The following is a 13,715-nucleotide window of genomic DNA, read 5'->3' on the forward strand; positions in this document are numbered from 1 at the left end:
AAAAAAAAAAAAAAACGAATATATAAAAAAATTAAATTTTTCAGAATCAGTTGTTCAACTGTCAAGTAAGAAAACAATTTTTTTTTCTATAATTTTAAATCTTTTATTCACTTATTGGTAAGTTTCCTTGCTTTTGTAGAATTACAAATCAATTCATTAAATTTTGAAAATGAATGAAAACATCGTATCAAGTTCGCAAAGTTTCTACAAATCTGTGTATCAGAAGCGAAGGCAAAGGAAATATAAATTGAGTCAATAGCCAATTTTGACAATTTGACAACCTCGCAAAAATTGACGTCTTGCCATGAATTATTATCACAGTGTGCTGAGTTATCCACAAATGAAAATGAATTTCATATCACTGATACACAGTTAATCGACTGTTGCAATATAGTGGAAGTTACGATGAAAGAAGTAAAAGACGCACCAAAAAGAGTTCGTGGTGACAATAACAGCAATAACAAGAATAACAATAAAACAATAGTAGATATAATATTTGAGGACTTTTCTACAACGACTTTTAACAGTACTATAGCATCATCTGAGAGTAAATTAAGAAATTTGGGACGGAGCGCTTTATTTATATTACTGGAGAAACCGAAACGTTGCTATAGCCGTAAATTTAAAGAAAAGGCGAAATCAAATTTGGAGGAAGAATTCAAGGCTGCTATTGAGGACAATAGGAGCACATGTTCATCTTCCTTGTTACAATGCAAAAAAACGATGAGCATCTTATCAATGTTTGTAATCAATTCGAAGACACTGTAATTGACGAACAGATAAAGAAGACCGTGAAATTCTGAGTTGATTTAGCCATGTTTGTCCGTCTGGTTGGATGTGTGGTGTGCGTTGTTGCCAATCTCCTGGTCGCAAACCTTGCTTTAAGTTTAGAGTGATGAGATAAAGTGACTACGTCATGAGACCCAAAAAATTTAGTCAGTTCGGAAAAAATATCTGATATAAAGGGTCACATCAAATTGTTAAGTAAAAAAAGTAACCTTAAAAAACCTCGAAATAGGTTTTTATCTTTTAAAGGAACTTTAAAGTCTAACTTCCCTCATTAAAATTTCTAGCTTGATATTAGTGGCCCTAATGAAATGAATGTTATGAACACCGGAAATGTATAAATTAAGTGGCATAGCAAGAGGCTTGTGATCGATAAGTATGTTGATTTCCGCCCTTCTACTAAACACATCAAAGGCCGGCACAAAGGTCGGCATAGCGAATTCAATGGAAAACATATGAAATTGTTTAGAAATCAAAGGTCGCCACAAAGGTCGACATAGCGAATTCAAAAGAAAACATATGAAATTGTTTACGCTATATTTTTTTCTGCACCTTCGAAATGAATTGTAATGAAATAGAAAATTAAAGGATAAAGCTGCTTTAAGATGTTTTGCGAAAATTAAAAAGTTGGCTTTTATTTATATAATACAAAATAACAGTTAATTTGCAATTGGTTTTAAAACATTACAGATTCTTTATAGGCAAATTCATATGTTAATAAAAATAAAGTGAGTTGCACATTCAAAGTTCATATCCGCTGTTCAAAGTTTTCCTAACAAATGAAAATCTGGAATTACATGATTTATATGAAATTATTCGACTTCATTTCATTTTCCCAAAAATTTTACATGCTTTTTTTTATTTATGCTTGTACAATTTTATTATTGACTGTATGATTGTAAACAAACAAACATCAAATTTGCCAATTATTTACAATTATTTTTTCGAAATATATTTCGAATGACGAAAGAATAACTCTCTCTTGTATATATAAATGTATAAAAAACAAGCTTTTATCTCCCCTTGTACGTCTCCTGAATAGTTTTATACAATTTTTATAGACCTCGCGTTCGATTTTGCCCTATTTTGAAAAATTTTCTGTTAATTCTTACCATATATTCGTACAAGTGCTTGAAGTGCTTGAAATATTATATTTCAACTATTCAGGAGACGATTTTTTACTTCTTATTTGACGATCTTATTTTATCCGCGGTCAGAATTGAAACGACCGATTGCATGAAAGAGAGAAAGAAATGCACGTCTGCAAAATTTTTGTTAATTTGCAGAAACCGTTATCAGCTTTCATTGTATATGTGAAAACACATAGTTATTAAAAAAAAATAGCAGAATTGAAAAGCATTGCAATCCTAGATACTTCTTTTGACAGTGGTATGTCGTTCTCGCGCACATCGTTAGGTATATGCTTCTTGCTTGATCTCACTGTTGAAATTAATATTATATCGCGTTCCTAAAAAAAACCAAGCGAAAGCAACGCTAGTGTTAATTCCAACATTAGTGTAATTTTACGAAGCTTATACCTGTCCTTGGAATTTCACCATAGAACCAATTTTAGGCATTGCAACGTCGACATTAACAACGTTACGTTTCATGTAACTTGTTCCCTTAATTGCAAGGGGGCTTCTCCTTAACCTGTAAAATTTTCAATAAAATATTTTAATGATTTACATAAAATTTCTTTATAATAGGTGATAATTGAAAGGGATGCATAGTCGTCGCTTAAAATTGCTATTAAAAAAAAAAAAATAGTGACCATAAAATAATGAAATTGTTCTGTTTATTTGATCTTGACCTGTCACCACGACTTCGTGCTCTGCGCAGTTATCAAAATAACCGTATATGCGTAAAAAAAATTTTTTTTTGAAGCGAAGTGTGATCAAATATAAGGTACACATAAATGTTTTCTTTTTATATCTACTCTTGCCGTTCCATTTGCAAAAACCATAAATGCCCATCGAAGACTGTGCAAAGTCCATATACGTATTACAGAATACAATTTTGATCAGCATGATGCTCTAATTCTTGCGGTCAAGTAGGTCCGACTGTCAATATTTTCCACAAACAAGCTTAAGTAACTCAGGACGTTACGATTGCATAAGGTTAATATATCCCACCCCATATTAAAATCAAAAATTTGCATGATTAAAAAGTTAAAGTTAAGTTTAGTTAAAAGTTTGATCTATTATTATTTATACATTGACTGGTGAGTGCGTTCTTCATAATTTTACAATTTCATTCATGTGTTAGCTATGGTTTCTTTCATTTAGCCGTCACATATTTTTTGAATATTTTGGATAATTATTGTATTTAATTTTCAAAATCATACTTCATCTTATATAAAAAAAAATAATGTACTTACAAAAATTTCATCCCAAAAGCATAAAGCGTTTGTTTGCTAACAAGTAATACATCATTTCATTTTTGGTTCTATTTCATTAATGGTCTATAACATGTGCAGAAAAACAAGAAATACGTTTTTGCATAAAATGTAAGACCTGTCTTTGTAATGGCAAAATGCAAAAGAAAATAATAATAATGAATAATAATTATTTACCAATTTAACTTAGTCCATAGTTGTATATAAATCCATTGAAAGATCTTCAATATAAAATTCCTCATCAACATGCCCTTGGTCAGTCTGTCTCTCTTTATATCGTCTGTGGCAAGCATTCTTCTAGTGAATTTCTTTACTGGGTAATCCGGTAATATTCCCAGCTCATCATGTATTAAACATGATTGCAATAAAAATAAAAGAAAAAAAGAAAAATCTTTATAGCTGGTGATCACTTCATCTAACTGTTAGTTTATTTTATATTATTTCGATTTTGACCGTTAGCTTCCAATTCTTTTTGCATACATTTCTAGAACAATAGATTGTAGACATTTCTAGATAATCCGTCACATAAGTCACAAAAAATTAGCGGCATATAACAACAAATACCTATGCCGCCATGTACATATAGTTGTATTTACTTGTTGTTGTTATATTAGCCATTGGTTTTGATTGCTTTTGCACACATTTGCAATCGTTATTGGCTTTATATATCAATTGTATCTACAAGTGAATACAAGCATACTTGTACATACTTGTTCATTTTTATTGTTAGATTAGCCATTTCTTTTTTAAATTATGCGGAGAGCTTTTCTGCTCGTGGTTGCAAATGCAATAGTTACAGATTTTTTATTTTTGTGGAAATTACATCTTTTATAATGAAATCTAACTATCGCTCGGCAATCCAATGTCACTATAGAATTCTTAGCAATAAAAGAAATGAAAATTAAAAATTTTTAAAAGTATTTATCATTTAAAGTTTTTATTCTTTTATTCTTTTTTACACCTTTTATTTAATATAATGAAAATCATAATAATAATAAAGGATAGGGGCGTGTCTATTCTGCAATCCTTAGTAGCATAGATGATCAGCTTGAGTAAATCGGCATTGATTGTGCTCAACGTGTGATTTCCAAAAATACTTTCCTTCTTGTTCTTTACTTCTTTCGCTTGCTTGACGAAAACTCGTGATATATTACAAAGAAAAAAAAAAAAAAAAAAAACAGCTAACGGCAGCCTATTTCCAACGTTTAGCTTCGAGAAAATTCTTAAACCAATTTTTTTTTTATATATGATGGTAATATTGAAAATCATTATCTGATCAGTTTTTTGCTTAAGTGTTTTCTGTTTGCTTTTCTCGCAATAATGGGAAAAGCTATTTAACTGAACGAACAATGAAATCAACAGCATATATATTGAACTTTTTGCATCATCTACACAGAGAGTATACCCTAATCAGTTCGATATTACATTTCGTATAAATATAAATAGAAATTGAACGAATGAAATGAATGAAACAAGTGCAAGATTTTTTAGATTACTTGCATATACGATTCATGTTTTTTTTACTTATTACATATAAACAAATTCAACTAGCATGCTTGCTCTCTTTATATTTTACTATTGTTTTTTATACAAATTTAACTGTCACGCTTTCTCTCCTTATATTTTACTAGTGTTTTTCATACAAATTCAACTGGCATGCACATTTCGCTTGTTTTTTTTTTTTACTTTAAAATTCGTTCGATTTGAAACTATTAATTAAACAGCTTCTAGTTTATCATGATTCTATTGCAGTTACGTTCAGCTTAAAGTTCACGCTTCCATTTCAGCATTTTCTTACACGTCCATCTTTTCTGAGTTCTTATCATACATTTAATAGAGTTCGTTCTGTTTTCGATTCCTTAATATATCTTTGTTAACGCGCCACTAGTTTCTTATAAATATTCTTGTAATTTTACTTTTAAATATTAATCTCATAAGTTTCATTTTTGATATGTTACAATATAAAATTTGTTTTATTGTTTTGTTTTTTCCATTTTTTTTTTTTTTTTTTTTTTGTTATATGAATTTTGGTTTAATATTGAAAATTGTATTCATCAATAAAAGAAAATCTTCTTTACCCTGGAGACTTTACAGCATTATATTCGTTTTTGAAAGTTACTTTGATTCTAAAAGGAGTCGAATTTAAACTTTTACATTTCACTATACTGGTTAGAAAGCTATTATTTTAAAGTACGATTTCAAATAAAAGGATGTCATGGATGTCAAAATAAACTCGATTTTTATGAACAAAGAACAGCGTTTATAGAGCTTGTCGTAATGCCGTAACTAGTCCTGTTAAGTAGTGGTTAGTATAAAGTTATGCTTGGATTTGGAAATTTACTACTCCGTCCAAATTAGGAGATGTAAGATAATTTTTGTCGAAAATTCATGAATTTTTCCATAACGGTTCTCAAGGTACGCCGTTCAAATTAGAGCTAGTCAACTAAAAGACACACAATTTTTTTATGTTTAATTTAAAATTTTGTAAAATGAATTAATTATTTTTGATGTAAACAAAAATTTAATTTTGTTTTATACTACGCAAGTAAATAAAGTAATTAAAATTTATTTTTAAAAAGTATATCGAAACTCTCGTTAAGGAACGCGTTTAACGCGAAAATGTTCAAATTTTATAAGAAATTGTTCGTAAAAGTCACCATACGCTTGAGGCTCCACCTCAAATCTCAGCAAGCGCTTCCCGTTAGGTTCAAGATCAGAGATGTACCTCAGCTAACATTACGTATGAAATCTCCCATGCGACGGGTTATCACTCGAATCGACACATTCTACGATAACCATATACGTGTCGTTATTTCGGCTGATGTACCGCTAGATAAACTATTTATGGCCACTTACACAACATTTTGTCTACTTCTCTTTCTCGGGAGCATCGTCGTCCGATTTAGGCAAAAATGCTGTATCTTCTTGCATCCCTGCATTTTTGGCCTCATCGACATTTAATACGGTATTTGGTTTCTCCTGAGACAGAATGGGACAAATGCGCACAGCTATTTGCACAGGTATTTCCATAGTGAAGAGACCTAATTCTAATTTATTGATTAAAGAGGAACAAAAATATTGCCATTTTCAAGAATAGCAAAAAAATTTATTTTTTAAATAGATTTTATCGCAAGCGTTTTCACCAAAGAAAAATTATAAGAATTTCTCAATTTTCTACGGTTTCCAAGTAGTTATGTTGCTGCTGAAATGAGTACCCTGTTATCGCAAGAGATGTAAATCAAAGTGGTAAAAAGAGGGAAAGTGATTTATGTACTACAAAGGCCTTGCCTTTTTAACTTTATCTATTTCATTTTCTGCGAAACAATAAAAAGTAGTAATTTAGATGCACTATAGATTCATATTTTATTATGACAGACTTGTATTTGGCAGATGATCAACGCGTACTAATGGATGATTTAAAAATCTCGTTGGGCTCGGTAACTAATATACCTTTCAAATGAGTTGAGTTGTTTTAATTTTTTTTATATTTAATTTAATATTATAGAACGATGCCGCCGCAAACGTTTTCACAGGCGAAGAAGAGTTTTTTGCAAGCAAGGTCTATTGGGAAAAATGGGCAAAGCCCCATTGAGACAAGCGCAACATGTTTATCTGTGTTCAAATTTTAGTGAAAATTTTGCGATAAAGTACTTAACAAAAAAAAAAAAAAAGAAACGAAAATGCAAATTCTTGTTATTAACGAAGCATAAGAAAGAATTTATTAAATGAATATTTTTCTTATTGAAATCGCCAAATTTATAAGAAGCAATTGTATGTAGCAGACTTCCCCGTAAATACGCACTTGAAAAATATCCTTTTACATCGATAAATACATCGATCTTAGCAAGCCCTTTGAAAAAATCGAGCGGAACAAGAACCTACGCCAAAGAGGAATAAGCACAAGCAAACTACATCAAAAAGAAAGAAGAACAAGCAACCTACACCAAAAAGAAAGAAGAACAAGCAATCGACACCAAAAAGGAACAAGAACAAGCAACCCACACCAAGAAGGAACAAGAACAAGTAACCTACACCAAAAAGGAACAAGAACAAGCAACCCACACCAAAAAAATAAACGTTTGGTTTTCTCAAATGTATATATATATTTATTTATATCTAGTGAAATAGGACGAGAGCAATAGAATTTTATAAATTATATCATGTGAATAGACCGGTCTTCCTTGTTTATGTTGCTTTGCGTTTTGTACAACAACGTTAGCCTCTACAGGTGGTTTAGGAAAAGCCTGCCAGTAGACGGCTTTAAGCCCAATATCCTAACAAGATGCTGTAAGGTTTGCAAAACAATGTGCCATGAAGTGCCCAGAATACTGCCATTGCTATGAGCCAACACTAAAATAGCGGACACGTGTCCCTCGAATTCTATTTTGTCATGTACGTACTTTTCAGTTTTCCTGCTTAATCTGAAATAAAGAATAAAGTGTTGGAAGGAAATCTTATACAATCTGTCTTGGAATATGGACACGATTTTTTCTTGCTGTTGGTTCTTTATACGAACCTGCATAAAATAACAGAAAAATGGTGGAATGAATCGTTTTTCACTAACTGAAATTAAATTGTGTATTTGTATTTTTTGAATAGTTAAGTTATACTTTAAAATTTTTATTTGGGTAAAAGCGCTCCGAAAATATCTTCACAACGTCCAAAGTTACGGAATAAAATATGAGAAAACTGTTCTTCTGTGTTTTATGCCCTTATACCGCGCGTGGTTTGGGGTATAAAAGTTATGATAATCATAATAATATTTTATTCGTTGTATCTGGCATATGGTGATTGTCGACTAACCCTTGAATCAACTTAAGTTCCTTTCGAGTTGGATTAATGTGAGGAGAAAAATTTACCATCGTTTTTTTAGACAAACTCGTAGTAATGATTTCAAGAGAATATCTTTACCTCATATGTAAATGTATTTGATAAATGTCGCTGTTCATGAGCCTATAGCTCGCGCCTTGACCTAGCTTATACACATTGCCATTGAGGATTTATTAAAGGAAAACAAATTTAAAAAATTGCTAATTGTAATGAAATCGCAAAGTAGTACGACGTTCAACTACTTAAGCAATTTTGATATCTAACACTGAAGGAGGCCGGTATATTCTCTGTCAAAACATTTGCAATAAGAAAGAAGTTCAGAAGCCCCTATGTTCTGATCAGTGTCAAAATCTAAATCGATTCAAACATGTTCGCCTGACTGTTGAAAGTCAAAAGTTGCTTAAAAATACCTGTAATCAATTTTTTCTATCCGCTCCAGTTTTTGAGATGCAAAGAATCTATCTATTTCTACCATGATCATCTCTGCTATTTATGCAAAAAATTGGAAAAAATCGGCCATACCCACACAAAGTTAAAAGTGATTCAATTTATTTTTTTCACCTTTTAGAGGTCTTTTTTTTTAATTATAAGGTAAACAAGACATACATTGCTCAAATAACGATATATTAGCTGCTTAAAAATGGGTTAATTTTAAGATGAATATGGTGGACATCAGCGATATGGGTATTTAATAAAAGGACTCTGAGAGTAAAATGCGATAAGCTAAGGACGTTAAGTCCAAATTAATTATGGTGAACGTCGCGACATGGTAGAAATATTTGCGCCTCTGGAAGGAAGGTATATGTCGAAACCAATCATAGCTATTAATTCAGGGGGCCCGACGGAGACAATATGGCAACGCAACTTCTTATATATGCTTTGCATTCTATGATGCCGACAATAAATCAAAGAAACGTTTTTGAACCGGCTCCAGTGATATTGTCGACTATAATAGCTGAAACGTCTGTAACTATTAATGATGTGGTTTATGTTATTAAATCGGGGCGTGTCAAAACTAACGATTATGATCTGCAAGCTAACACACAAATATTGGAAGAAACGTGGGTTAGCAAGGCTAATTCCCAACAACGAAGGGAAAAACAAAAAAAAAAGGAAGAAAAAAAAAATTTAGGAAAAATATTTTATTTTTTGTTAATGAACAGAATTCTATTAAATTCTATTAATTGGTTACACATTAAACAATTCAATTCGCTCGACATGGAACTCACTTTCTAGTATAAACAAATAAGATTATTTGCTTATAATTAACAAAAGTATATGACAGTAATTTTTATATAAACTTGTATTTAGCTGTTTTTATGTAAAAAATAAGATGTACAATAAACTTTATTTTTGTGTAATCAATTTAAAAAATAACAAATAAAATAAATTTTTGGTTGCATAGTAAGGCAACACAAACCTGGAAATTCTATTCGTTTACATATACATTTTTGCATGGAAGTAAAGCAAAAATGCCACATAGGTGATGTGTTATATATAGAAGCTAACTGAGAAAGTAAGGTTCATTGTATTCTTTGACTTTTAATTGAAGTTATACAGATAATATAAACATTTTTTATCGATTCAAAATTTCGTACTAAAATGTTTACATTCTTCTGCTGGGACCACAAAAGCTTTAACATCCTTTAAAGGCAGCAAATTTCATACGCTTACTCCCCATAAAGGCAGGAAATTTTATACAAATACATGCAAAATTATCGAGAATTGTAAACAAACGTATATGCTTATTCTCAGTTGTATGGAATTTTTATACAAATTATTGAAAACATATACGCTTATTCTAGAGAATATTGTAATTCTATTGAATATTGTAATATGGGTGGGCACATTAGTTTGTTTTTGAGTTCTAGGAATGCCTGATTACATTGGTTTGTCCAGTCGAAGCCTTTTCCTTTTTTGAGGAGATCGTTTAGTGGTTGTGCTATGTCAGCAAAGTCTTTTATAAATTTCCTGTAATAGTTGCAAACTGTTACAAATCTTCTTACTTCGTCTGTATTTTTGGGTTGGGGGTAGCTTTTTATTGTTTCGTACTTAGCGGGATCTGGTTTTACGCCTTCGGGTGTTGTTAGGTGTCCTAATAGGTTACTTCTGGTTGTAGGGAGTTGCATTTGGACGGATTTAGTTTTAGGTTGTATTTGGTAAGTCGTTCTAGTACTTTTGTTAAATTTCTGTTATGATGTTCGAAACTTCATCCGTGTATTATTATGTCGTCTACGTATAAAAATGCTTCGGTGTCTAGTCCTGATAAAGCTATGGTTAACATTCTTTGAAAACTGTTGGACGAAATTTTTTAGTCCGAATGGAAGTCTCGTGTACTGATAATGTACGTTTGGTGTTGAAAAGGCCGTTAAAGGTCGCGAGTTTTTGCTAAGTTTTATTTGATGAAATGAGTTTGTCATGTCCCAAATGGAGAAATATTTTGGTCGTCCTAGTCTATCTAGGATGTCTTCTAATCTTGTATGGAAGAATTTGTCGTTTACTATTTTTTCGTTTAGTTTTCTGTAGTCAACTACTAGTCGCCATTTTTTTATGTCTGTCTGATTTTTTTTGGGTACTAATAAAATTGGTGAGTTATAGGGGCTAATTGAGGGTTCTATAATGTTTTGTTGTAATAATTCTTTTAACTGAGTATTTATGGTGTCAGTTTGCGTGTGGGGTAATTTATAGTTTTTTATGTATACTGGTGTATTGTCGTTTGTTTGTATGTTTTGTGTATAAAAATTATTTGTTGTGAGTGGTTCATTTTCTAGGTGGAATACTGTTTGAAATTTTTTATGAGTTCTTGTTTTTGAGAGTTGTTGATGGTGTCTAATTTTATGGATCGTAATATTTTTTGTAATCGTTGTTCATCATATTCATGGTGTATATGGATGTTTTGTATAATTTGGTAGGTATGGAGTGGTTCGGTGTTGATATGTAGGTGTTGTATGGTGATTTCTTCATCTAGTGTATTTAGTATTTTAACGTGTTTTTGTCCGTTTTTTGGTATTATTGAATTGGCTAAAAATATTCCTTTTTCTATTTCTTTATTTAGCACTAAAGCATCATTGTCTATTTGATATCTATGGGGACTATGATTTCGCACCTTGGGGGAAGAAATATGTTGCTTTTTTTAAGTATTTCATCGTATATGGGGAGTTGAATTAACTGTAAGAGAGAAATTTTCATAATTTATATTGCAAGCATACTTGTGTAGGAAATGATATGATTCCATCGGTTTTTATCGGGAAGTTCTGGTCTACTAGTTGTATTTTATGTTGAGTGATTCCGTTTCCTAGATTTATATTCAAATGTGTGGTTGCCAATGTTTCTATACGTTCGTTGGTTATTCCTGTTAGATTAATATATTCTGTGTTGTTTAGTGGGTAATCTTCCAAAAGGTGTGCTTTGCAGAGGCTGATGTCTGCTCCTGTGTCTAATAGAAATGATAGTTCTGTTTTTGTTGCATTTTTAATATCTAGTAATATGCAGTTTGATAGTTTTGAGAAGGAGAAGATATGGGAGTTGGTTTGTTTTGTGTACTCGGTGGATGCCTGGTTTAAGTGTTTTGTCTCGAATTCGGGGGCATCGTTAAGGAATCCGGGTGAAATCCGTTTCCCTGGTCTTCTATTGCGTGTACGCGGTTGTTTTGGTTGTTGTTTCTTTGATTCCTGTTATTATTTTGATTTCGATGAATTCCTGTTATTGTTATTGTTTCTACTAAAATTGTTGTTATTGTTGTTGGTATTGGAATTATTATAATTGTTTCTATTAAAATTGTTATTATTGTAACAATTCCTATTTTGATTATTATATCCTTGATTGTTTCTATTGGGATTATTATTATTGTTGTGATATTGGTTTCTGTTGTTGTTGTGGCGGTAATGTAAATTTTTTTTTTGGTAATTTATTCTCATTACCTTATAAACTTGGTTCGGTCGCACTCTCATATTGTAACGAAATATTAATTGCTTCGGAAAAGGTTTTTGGTTGGGACGCAAAGATAGTGGGTTTAATGTAGTCATCAAGACCGTTTTTGAATATGGTTAAGGCGTATGTATCGTTAATATTGGTAATGACGGATTTTTGTTCGTTGGTGTGGTTGGGATCTAGTTCTTTGATTTGAAGATAATATAGATTTCTGTTATGTTTAATATTTTGTCTTTATTACAATTGGAACTTTTTATACTTAATTCGACATGTGATATATTATGCTAATGTAATCAATAATTATTTTAATTGGAGCGCCTGGCATCGTATTGCAATTCACAATGTAATACTCATCCAGTTGAATTGCGACATAATTTTTATTTTTCTTTTTGCAAAAGAATTATGCTAATTTACACTTCAAAGTTGATACATATAACGATATGTGATCACACTACAAGCCTTTTTAGAATTAGACTCTAAATCGTTTGCTTTAAAGGGAACCTTCAGAGGTTGTTGATAGCTCTGAAGTGTTCCTTTGAAAGCAGAAATGTCTTGTAGAGGTTGATGAAAGCTCTACAAAACAGTTCACAGTGTTTAAAAATTAATAAAAGAAAGAAATAAGAAAAAACTAAATAAAAATAAAAACAAAGGATGAAGCCAATATCATTTAGTTTATAGTTAATATTAATTTAAAATTTATATTTAATTTAGTTATAATCTAAAATTATTGGTTATAATTTGAAACTATTGTAAAAAGATGTAAAAAATATGAATTTAATAAATTGAATTTAAAAAAATAAGGCCGTTTTGTTCATTTTTCAAAATACCGATGAAGTCATTAATAAAAATTTTAAGAATTTCTCCCTGTTATGGAAAGTTAAAAGATAGTCAAGTGCCATAAAAATGTGGTTCAAAATTAGGACTTTATTTGATTAATTATGTTAAGATAGCATACTCAAAAGACTTTTAACACTAGAACTATCGGCGATTGAGGTATACCTACTTACACCGCAGGGGTCAAAATTACGTGTTTCTTAAGTTACCAAGCCATTTAAGAAAAGATAGCAATTTTTAGGTTTTATATATTTTCTATTTTTATGGACAAAACTTGAATATAATCTAAATAATAATAATAATAGAATAGCAAGAATTTATAAAATCAATTTTATTTTTTGCAAGTTGTAGTTGTTTTAGCAGAACATTTACCACGGACTCGTTTATGGCATGCACCACAAATATTGTTTGTTTTATTATTAGTGCAGTGCCCTATTTGACACCATTTACGTTTCAATGAAATATGTGTCTGGTTCTACGACGATTTCGATGACGACGTTCATTCTGCTTGAACTGTAGATCGACAAGTTCTTCCGATAATTGGAATAAAATGTCTTTCCGTAAGATATTCTCTCCTGTTGTTCCCTTATATAATATCCAGGCATTTATACCGGCAAGATCTAGGATATTGTAAAACACTTATAATGGCCACCTTTGAAATCCAGCTTTCACATTATATTTCCGTGCCAATTGATCCGTAACATCTACGCCAAATTTGGCGTTGTTATAAAATGTAACCGTTCCAGGTAAACGTTTGCAATCCCTTTCAATTTTCACTGACTTATGTTTTGCACTGAGCACTAATACTTTTTTATTGGGTCTACTCTTGTATGTGGTCAAAATACAATTTTCCGTTTTATAAAGTACTGTCGAGGAACGAATCATGCTATCCTTTTTTGATTTTGCAGGTTTAGGTAGTTCTCTCTTATTTTGTCTAATC

At 31.1% G+C, this 13,715-nt stretch overlaps 1 protein-coding gene across 1 annotated transcript; it reads left to right on the top strand.

The window, feature by feature from the left end:
- The first annotated feature begins 32 nt into the window (after nucleotides 1-32).
- On the top strand, nucleotides 33-1,418 carry LOC119643392. The gene is made up of 2 exons (XM_038042742.1): nucleotides 33-65; nucleotides 140-1,418. The coding sequence occupies exon 2, from the start codon at nucleotides 406-408 to the stop codon at nucleotides 766-768; it is 363 nt and encodes a 120-aa protein (XP_037898670.1). The 5' UTR covers nucleotides 33-65; nucleotides 140-405; the 3' UTR covers nucleotides 769-1,418.
- The last annotated feature ends 12,297 nt before the right edge of the window (nucleotides 1,419-13,715 follow it).

The sequence above is a fragment of the Glossina fuscipes genome, unplaced genomic scaffold (genome assembly GCF_014805625.2).
Source record: "Glossina fuscipes isolate IAEA_lab_2018 unplaced genomic scaffold, Yale_Gfus_2 60653, whole genome shotgun sequence".
NCBI classification, from domain to species: Eukaryota; Metazoa; Arthropoda; class Insecta; order Diptera; family Glossinidae; genus Glossina; species Glossina fuscipes.

Coding starts and splice junctions, on each gene's coding strand:
- LOC119643392 (XM_038042742.1), top strand. CDS start 406: ATGAAAGAAGTAAAAGACGCACCAAAAAGAGTTCGTGGTGACAATAAC.